Source organism: Ciona intestinalis, unplaced genomic scaffold (assembly GCF_000224145.3).
Source record: "Ciona intestinalis unplaced genomic scaffold, KH HT000101.2, whole genome shotgun sequence".
Lineage (NCBI taxonomy): Eukaryota > Metazoa > Chordata > Ascidiacea > Phlebobranchia > Cionidae > Ciona > Ciona intestinalis.
In genome coordinates this window covers 6,434-16,733 of record NW_004190423.2, presented here as the reverse complement: position 1 = coordinate 16,733, position 10,300 = coordinate 6,434, and the positions used below count along the sequence as shown (strand labels likewise).

General features: G+C 36.2%; 1 protein-coding gene across 3 annotated transcripts in view; it reads left to right on the top strand.

Annotated features, from left to right (window-relative positions):
- Positions 1–10,300, top strand: part of LOC100186630 — a 31,745-nt gene that overhangs the window by 21,050 nt on the left and 395 nt on the right. Inside the window, exons 2-15 of one of the 3 annotated variants that reach the window (XM_026838637.1) lie at positions 818–865; positions 3,345–3,441; positions 3,829–3,882; positions 4,266–4,294; positions 4,799–4,940; positions 5,371–5,529; positions 5,832–5,971; positions 6,204–6,338; positions 6,716–6,851; positions 7,351–7,448; positions 7,877–8,056; positions 8,701–8,847; positions 9,107–9,182; positions 9,530–9,659. In XM_026838637.1, coding sequence (XP_026694438.1) covers positions 818–865; positions 3,345–3,441; positions 3,829–3,882; positions 4,266–4,294; positions 4,799–4,940; positions 5,371–5,529; positions 5,832–5,971; positions 6,204–6,338; positions 6,716–6,851; positions 7,351–7,448; positions 7,877–8,056; positions 8,701–8,847; positions 9,107–9,182; positions 9,530–9,549 — 1,461 coding nt within the window. In that variant the 3' untranslated portion in view covers positions 9,550–9,659. Of the gene's footprint in view, positions 1–817; positions 866–3,344; positions 3,442–3,828; positions 3,883–4,265; positions 4,295–4,798; positions 4,941–5,370; positions 5,530–5,831; positions 5,972–6,203; positions 6,339–6,715; positions 6,852–7,350; positions 7,449–7,876; positions 8,057–8,700; positions 8,848–9,106; positions 9,183–9,529; positions 9,660–10,300 lie in introns of those variants that run through there. The other 2 variants (XM_026838638.1, XM_026838639.1) reach the window with 2 other exon arrangements.

Sequence of the window (10,300 nt, the reverse complement as noted above, 5' to 3'; positions counted from 1 at the left end):
GCACATGGAATTAAAAATACATCCCGTTATAAATATCCGTTATAATTAGTTTTGATTAATTTCAGCGTCCTATATTTCACAATAAAAGTGATTATGACGTAATGACGTTGAAATTAATGTTCCATATGCACGAATGCATGCGGATGACGTATATGGGTGCCAATTGTAAAGGGTCATGGATATCATTGTTTCTCAAGGATCATGACCTTTTACTATATGCGTGCTATAACGACACTTTCACTCAAGTAGTTTCCTTAAAATTTTAATGACTGTCGTTTTGAATGAATGAATGAATGAATGAATGTAACTTGCTTTACCCTTGCGTGGCCGAAAACGACAGTCGTTATCACACGGGTTTAACACCTCGTGCCAGCTTACGAGTTACCATGTATGTTACTTTGGGTGATTATTTTTTCATCATAAATTCAATTCAATATAAGTAACTTATATAGTGTACCCATGGGCTTGGCAGTTTGTCATATTTTTGAATCAGTTTACTGCTGTTGTTTTCGTGTGTTTTCGCTTTTTCTGCAGCATGATAAAATTATTAAAAATACGATTCCTTGTCAATAAGACACTGACTCTGCCAATTAAGCGAAATATATCTTTAATACAACAATTGGGTGGAGTTGATTTTTGTCTGTTGCGTTTTCGTAGCACTAGATCAAACAACGTAGGAACTGAATGTTTTAACAAGCATAGGCAGCCGAAGGGATTTGGGGGATTTTAAAATCCTTGCACGGCAGAATGTACTTGTATTGTAGTAGTAACCCCCATGCAGCATAAACGCGAAATATTTAACTTTCCTGTTTTGCAGGGGGAAGACGGAACGACATCGCGCGTGGGTGGATATGTTATGTTGCGGGTGAGTGGTTATGTTGGGGTAAGATGGTTTCCGGTCGCACCTTAATCCCGTATTCCCCAATCGTGTGTTTAACAATAATCAAGGCTGTTTTAGAACATATGGTATATATGGGGGTCGTGAGGATACGGTTATGATTCTTTGAACATTGTTTGTTTGCGACCAAATAAGAAAAGGTAGAAGGAAAATATGAACCGCTCAACCAAAACGTCCATATCTGCTTAAACTATTGTGGGGTAAGATGAACCGCGTACCATCTTACCCCAACCTAATATAACGATATTTATTTATTCTTTTAAATACATCACGTGATTATAATACGCATTATTAAATATCTGTGACGTCACAATATGCCTGCGTCGCGACCAACACTTCTGCTTTTTTGGGCAAATCGCGCGGTCTCGCTCGAACTACAAGTTTTGTCTGTGACGTAACAGCGGCGATGTTGAGGTGTGACGTAACAGGAGTGTGGGGTATATAAGGGCGTGGAACCGAAATTTAGAAAAATCAGAACTGAGTTTGCTCGAGAACACAAACAATAGAATTCCATTGTTACAAGATTAAATTATTATTACGTCACAATGAAGTTTGTTATATTTGCAATCATCGCCACAATGGCAGTGTTTATGACATCACAAACAGGTAAGTGACGTCTTAATAAGTGTTTGTTATTTATTTTATATTATGACGTCAATAATATTACGTGTTACTCCGCAGCAAAAGCAGGTACGCGGATGAATATAGCGGTTTACAGATTTTTCTTCAATCATATTCGCGTAAGTTGATAAGTTTTATAAACTTTAAACTTTTTTAGAAAAATTAAGTCATTTTTCTATTTATTAATATAGGTGTGTTTTATCAACTGTCGTTTGCTGCTAATTCATTCTCTCTTCGTTGTTTTAATTAATTTGATCTTCGCTATCGTGTTCACAGACATAAATAAAACTTATTATAAATATTATTTGTATATTAATTACATATTCATCCGCAGCAGTATTGTTTGGTACCAAGGGGACCTTGCATGGTGAACGTGCATGGGTTTTACACCAAAAGTTGCAGGAAAGCGGCGTACCCAGGTTTGGTGTTTAATTTAATTTAATCTTAACAGTAGTATATGGGCATACGCACTGTTTATATACAGGTGATGGCACATTTAATGTGATGGTCTATTACCCCATAAATTAAAGTTAACTTTTCCAGCCAAACTAAACATTAAGCTGCCCCATAGTAAAATACAACATCACGTGTAACGTTTCGAGGGTCGCGACCCCCCTTTTAAAAATGAAAAATTATATAAAAACAATCATTTTAACCCTCTCCCCTTTTTCTCTGGTTTTATTTTCTCCATTTTACCCCAAACTGTTATACTACTTTAACCCCCCCCCCACTACAGCAGCAACTTTAACACCAACCCCTCCATTCCAGCATTTTGTTCATATTGTCGATACGTACTACGGTGTTCCAGCTCCAGTGTATTTAGCGGATGAATATTTACAACAGAGGAACTAGTTGCTGTTCTACGTCACAAACTTGCCACAATATATTGTAAATTGTTTAGTCATTGTTACGATTCTACTTCTGACGTCACAGTATCCATTGTTGGTAAAAGGTGCGATGTTTTCACTCAGACTCATGCTTCCTTAGTTACAATGAATGTACAACACGTTTCAATCGTTGTGTATTTTACAATCGTTATTATTACACTGTAAACCTTTGTTTTTATATTTCTTCATTTGTTAATGTGTTAATACACCATTACCCATAGCATTGAAAAGTATTACCTTGCGGGGCAACAACTATACAGTCGTTATAACACGGGTGTTCTGTTTCATACACCTCGTGCCCGCTTATAAGTTACCACGTATGTAACTTGTTTATCCTAGCATGGTGGGGCAACGACAGTTGTTATAACATGGGTGTTCTTTTTCGTACACCTCGTTCCCACTTATGAGTTACCACGTATGTAACTTTGTGGGTGATCGATTTTATGTATGGCTGGCAATTTAAACAACCCATTAGTGACCACTGGGTCGGAGCAATTGGCGTGGGTTCGAGGCTCACTGCGGTGGCCTTGACAAAGTCTTACAAAACTTAACTAAAAACCAATTTTAAAACTATTCACAAATAAATCCATTTTTCAACTTCAATTTTTTCTTAGGATTTATTTTAAGATCCGTTTTAAAACAAATTATTCATAAACCACAACATTTTCCACGACCCCAACAATCCAAAACCATTGGAAGCGAAACCAGTTTCCGGTGATTGTTCTGATATAAAGGTCACAATTGCAATTCGATGCAGAAAATGGGACAATGTAAAATCCAGGTGTTTAATACCCAACGTTGTTCAGCGCAAGTCAGCGTAGATATTTCTTTGTTCGTTCTTTTAAAACGGCGTTTACACTACAGCGTAGCTCGCCTTGGTGTAAAAAAAAACAAACAAAAAGATATGAATTTAATCAATTTTATTAAACTTTTTCTAGATGAATTCGAAAAAGGCGGCAGTAATAATCGTTTCAATCGTAATAACTATTGGATTTGTAGCGGCTATTCTTGTATGTATACCAAACGTTAATACAGGTACGGGTTTGGGGTGTATGTGTGTTTTGTATATATATATATATTACTATAGTAGTGTCGGGTAAGATTGACACCTTTAATACATAATATCCAAATATCCTGATCCTTTTTTAAACAATTAACAACGATCTACAGGAGTCGTGAGGATACGGTTTTATATTTCTTTGAATGTTCTTTGTTACTACCTAATGGGACAAGAAAATAGAATGAAAAAGTGTCTCATCTTCCCCCACCCTACAATAAATCTGTTGTTTATACGTTTGGTTTGTGTATAGTGTATGGCCTTAGCGCTCATTTTTGAAACGACATTTCGACGATTTTGGGTAATGTACCAACTCTGGTCAAAACTTTGATTAATTTATTGTTTAAATAAAATATGATTTTTAGTCGACGTCACCAAGACACTACCAAATAACGATCGCATACCGAACGTAGCTGAAGGTGCGGGTTTGGGATGTGTGGGTTTTGTATGTGATTGTGTTTATAATACTGTGGGGTAAGATGGGATACTGTTAGCACATAATATCCCATATTTCCCAACCAAGTTTTTAACAATTAGCAACGTTCTTTTAGAGTTCTGAGGAAACGGTTATAAAGTTCTGCAAATATTCTTTGTTTACTAACAAATGGGACGATAAAAGAAAATGAAAACATGAACCATCTTACCCCATCCTACTATATATATTTGTTATTTATACGTTTAAGTAAACTGTATGGACTTAGCGCGCAATTTTTGAACGGCATTTAGACGATTTTGGGGTAATGTACCAACTCTGGCCAAATTTATTTTAATTTATTATTTAAGCATAAATTATAATTTGCAGGTGACGTCACGACGACACTACCAAATAAGGTAAGTGTATCGGAATAGGGGTTTTTGTAGTAGAAACATGTTGACTGGTTTACAGTTTAGCCAAACTTTTGCATTAATCCGTTGAGTGAATGAATTATGTAGTGGTGGTCGTTTTTAGCAAAACTCCTAGAGTTGTTGGTCATTTTTAGGCTAACAATAAAAAATTAAAAACACGACCTGCAGGCGACAACTATAAAGAATGAACCTGTACATCTATTGAGCTAAACAACTTTAATTGTGGAGTAGGTAGACCCGTTTTTTTAAAGTAGTTTTACTCTGAGCGTGTTTTAACGACTGTAGTTTTGCTGTGAATTCCCTTCTCTTCGTTGTTTTAATTAATTTGATCTTTGCTACCGTAGTATAAAAGATAATTAAACAATTATATTTTGTTGTGTAGTTGTAAGTTTCTTCTGTTCAATTATTGGGTGCAATTCTTCAATTTTAGACCTCACCCATATAGTATCAACTATGGTACTTCCCCTGTTAACCCCTCACCATTTTTAGTGGGTATTCCCCTGTATTGACCCCATCTTTAACCTCACTCAAATATTTCCAACAAAATTGACGAGACTTTGGTTTTCCTCGAACTATGATGTAGAAGGGAGCCATAAGATGGAGCCAGAGAGCGGTGGGGAGGAAACAATAAGTAAGTTTGGTGTTGTTAATATTATTGAGTTAACTGGGTACTGGGATCGAGGCTCGTCGCTGCTGCCATTTATTGTCTGTAGGGTGTTACAGTCACTTATTTTATCTAAAACTTTCTTTCTTTTTTATCAGTAAGCGTGCGAGTCTGTTTGCTTTTTAAACTCCCCCGTTCTTCATAATCGTGACTGAAAAGACGGAATAAGTTTCATTTATTGTGTGCATATGCAGCATATGTGTCCTTGAACAAGATGCTTAACAGCAAACCCTGTTAATGTCTCTTCACATGGAAGATGAAATGTTGATCCTTTAAGATCAAAAATTAATTTTTTAACACATTAAGTTAGTCTGGGCAAAACACTTTTGCGCTAAAACGCCACGTTTCCATAAATAAGTTTTTATTTAGTCCAGTTTAAATAAAGTTTTTATTCCAGAAATGGGCGAAGCTAGCCATTGTTACGTCACTGAGGACAGTTACCTTAACCTTTCGTGTGATTGGTGGGTTATGGAGGGTCTTACTCCGTTATATTCGCTCAAGAAACCTCGTAAATATATGGAGTGCGTGGGGATGAGGGCTCCTGCCGAGGCAGAGGGTGGGTGGGGTTGTTCAAGCCAAAAACTTATTTATCTCTTTGTTTTACTTAAATACAGCTCATTGCGAGTTAATTTTGTTTATTTGGTTGTTTGTTTTAGCAGCTGTTCTCTTCTTATTGTTCTTACTAATGTATTTGAAGAGATAAATAAAATGTGTTTTGTAAAGACATAACCATGATTTCATCACCCAGTTACATATAAATAATATTTATCTCTTCGAATATGATAATGAAGATTATGTTATTTAAAACAGCGAAGAAAATATAAAACGTGTGAAAAAGCTGATTCTTGATATTCCCAGAAACCGCTGTAATGTTGGGTCACATGGGTGGCGACAACCAATCAGAGGCTGTTATTCTGTCACCTGTTCTAGAAGGGACAACAATGGGTATTATCGTTCGATTCTGGATTCTTATTAATTGTCCAGATGCTTTGGTGCAGGTGGATGTTTTATTGTTTTATCGACCGTCGTTTTACACGATTTGTTTTGATTAGACAACTTAATATGAGTTAACTTACACTGCGATAGTTGGTTCAGCAACCACGCTTTTACACTTTTACTTAAATAGTTTTTACTCGTAGTGTGTTTAACGACTGTCGTTTTGATCTTTATCCCCATCGTATTTGAAAAATAAAGTTGATATATCTTAAATATAACTATGATGTCACACAGGTGTTTGTGATGTCATGGTCATCAAAGGGAGATATCCGTATAAATAGTAGTTGTGACATCATAATCAACCAAACAATGGAATGGATCGAAGTCGTTCAACTTGTTCAAGTTTCAACATTGTTTGATCGACACAGGGTGTGTGATGTCATAATATATAATATTGGACGCCTCTAGTGGACCATAGATTCTGGGTTCAAGGCTCGTTGCTGCTACCATTGTGGGCGTATGTGTCCTTGGGCAAGACACTTAATGGCAATTGCTCCAACCCAGTGGTCACTAATGGGTTGCCTATATTGTCAGCCATACATAAAAACAATCACCCACAAAGTTACATACATGGTATCTTGTAGGGATAAATAAATTGCATTTATTCGTTCAATGATTGTGTGTCATTTGGTGTAGTTTGCATTAACATTAACTTTTTTACCAAATATTATTTTCATTGTTCAGTGTATAAAGTAATTATGATGTAATAACTAATCAATGGAATAACCATGATGACATCACAACAGGTTGGAATAATAGGCATTGTGACATCTTCACACAACTGTAGTCACCCATGCATGACATCGTCACGACAACAAGTAGACGAAGGGGTTGCGTTAAATAAAATACATGCAGAGTTAATTTACCCACAATGCAATGCTGGTAAGCATAGATATCTAATATTTATTGTGGATTTTCCAATTATTCCGGAATATTCTGTACATAGCTATAACTTTGGACTTGGATTTTTTCCAGCTACTTTGGTTTAAAAGAGATTATTTTCCCGTTCTCCTAAGCATGCAACATACCATAATTATTATTAATATAAAGCTATCAGGAATGCAGTCTCGGCGTTTAAACATAACATAGCTTTGCCTTTAAGCAAAACCTTTTGATTCCCTGGAAACCACCAGCGTTCTAATTGTGGTTTTGTTGCTTTCCTGTTTATGAAGGTAAACCAGAGGTGGTAAAATCTCTTTGTTTAAAACCATTGACAACCCATTAGTGCCCACTGGGCTGGAGCAATTGCCATTAAGTGTCTTGCCCAAAGACACATACGCCCACAATGGTATAAAAGCATCAAGCTTCGTACCCATTACCAATTCATTACTTTTGTAGACACCATATATAACTTTCATAAACATCTTATATTTTATTGAAGGACGTCAAAAATCGAACTTAAGTTGTTCCTTTCACACGAGGTCAGCAAACACCTCACATTCGACAACATGTGATTGGTCGCTGCATAATGATGACATGGTGGGTATTGTGATGTAATACAAAATATATTTTTGTATCTCTGTCTTTTAACGACTCATTTTGCTAATTTTTATCTCTTTATTGTTTCATCAACTACAACTCACTCAGTTTATTGTGTGTTAGGTTTGGCAACCACGCTTTTATTTGACACTTTTCGTCAAGAAATTTTTACCCGTAGCGTGTTTTAACGACTGTTGTTTTGCTGCTAATTCCCTTCTCTTTGTTGTTTTAATTAATTTAATTTTTTGTTATCGTACCCAAAGCAACAAGCTCCAAAAACTGGTGAGGGTTATGCGGTAGCACCCTAGGTGTTGGGGTAATGGGCCAATCGCATAAATCCCAGGTTCCATAGCATGCCTCACTGCAGGACCTCACCCATAGAGAACAGAATTGTATTGGAAGACATTATAAAGTTATGTCCACCACAGATTGAGCATATGGATGATATATCCGATTACCATGATATCCCTCCATCCGACCACGGGCTTGTGATATACTTTGATGCAGCAAGGGTTGAACAAAAGTTTGAGGTTTCCACCCCATGGTTGCTACCACCCAACTCGTGCTCTTGTCTCATCCATTTTAAATACCTGTTCACAGATGAAATGGTTCGTATGTGGAAAATAACTTATTTATCCTCAATAACAGTTGTTATAACACGGGTGTTCTGTTTTATATAATGTAGAAGACTGGGGCAAACTGGAATACCTGTTTATTCTATTTTCTCGTCCCATTTGGTAGTAAACAAAGAACATTCAAAGAATTATAAAATCGTATCCCCACAATTCCCATAGATCGTAGTTAATTGTTTAAAACACGATCAGGTTATTTGGATATTATGCGCTAAAGGTGTCCCATCTTCCCCCGCCCTACTACATATGAGATTAAATTTATTATGGCTAGAAAGAAATGGTAAAATATGTGGGATTATATTTTGAACATGGCTGTAAAAGCATACACACATAAATGCAAGAAGATCTGTTTTAGAAAATCATTTTAATACCTTGGAAACATCAGTTTTGAATGGCTGCCTAAGCATTTCTGTAATACTCTGCTAAAAGTGACTCAATATGTCATTACACCACAAGGTATTGGGATCTGGTTCCATGGTGTGCCTAACCCTTATAGAAAAGAATCTGTGGTATATTTACTCTTAGTGGGGTCTGAATGATAGCGCTGTAGAACCACACCCACATAGAATATATATTACTCCCCAATTTGGTCAATATTTAATATTTCTATATTCTCATAGCAACCTCGTGTTTCTGTGCGTCTTTACCATAAAGACGACCAACATAGAAATCATAGATTGATAATATGGTCATCCAGAAGAGGGCGTCATAACATGTGGCACGAAGCGAGGGTCCCAATAAATTTGTTGCGAGGGGATCAGTTTAAGGTGGGTGAATCTAACCTATTTATCCCAATTTAAACCTAAATATACTTATCTTCAGAAGTGTAGACCACATGTGTTCTCAAACCTTTTTTTCCCAAATTTGGGAGTTTTTTGTTGCCTTTATTTTTATAGAGCAATGACACTATGTAGAACACATGTACAAACTTAAAACATAACTTAATAACATTACAATCTACTTGGTCCAGATGTTATTATCAGTAGTTGTGTTTTGAAATATACCGTCTGCTTAATTTTGTTCCAGATCGTAATCGAAGTTGACGAGAAAGAAGATTCACGACAAACAGTGCTGGTTGATGATGTCACAATGGATAATTGTGGTAAGGTATTGTTATTAACAATTAGCATTATGAATATTTTTTTAAGTTATACCACAGGTTTTTATTTCATACACCTGGTGCCCGCCTATAAGTATGTAACTTTGTGGTTGATTGAACTTCTGTATGGCTAACATTTTGGACAACCCATTAGTGACCACTGGGTTGGAGCAATTACTGTTAAGTGTCTTGCCCAAGGACACATATCCCCACAATGGTGGCAGCAAGCCTTGAAGTCAGTATTATCTGGTTACTATGCAAGAGCTCTGAGCATTAAGCCCGTTGATGTTTTTCAACGTCTTATAAATTTGTATTTAAGCCTTTATGGATGAAAACTTTTTATTCAACAGATTTACAAATATTGGATTGAAGCCACAACAACAACAACAACATTGGTATCATTTGTGTTACAGCACATTGCACCTCACATTGTGGATTGCTCGCACATTATCATTTAAATACACAATGCACACATATATATAAAGTTGGTGTTGGATTACTTTATATCTTTGTGCAATATATACATTGCCTGCTTATAAGTTGCTGCATATGTGACTGATTTATTCTCGTAAGGCAGGAAAACGGCAGTCTATGTTTCATATACCTTGTGCCAGGTTACTTAACAAGTTAGTTACCACTTATTGGTGACGATTTAAACAACCCATTAGTGACCACTGGGTTGAAGTAATTGTTGTTAAGTGTCTTGCCCAAGATACATACGCCCACTCGGCCCACAACGGTAGCTCACGAACGTAGTATCTTTTCATTATAACACAGGCACGCATTTTACTGCGACTGTATTATAACGAATATCGCAGTAGTACCTCTGTCATTACTTATGACAACGTAAAACTATCATTGTGATGTCACACAATTATTAAACAAGCCTATTTGTTCCCACATAAGCAGACAATCAACCATTGTAACTTAACAATCCAACCACAATAGGTATTGTTTTAACTCCGTAATTCTTGAATTTAAATAGCAATGTTGATTGTTACCACATTACGCAGGTGGACGAAACATTTTTCAATTTATTTGTTCAAAGATAATTTAATATCACGACCAATTGAAGGGTCTAGAATTTCAATTCCTATCTAAGACATCGATATGTCAGATTC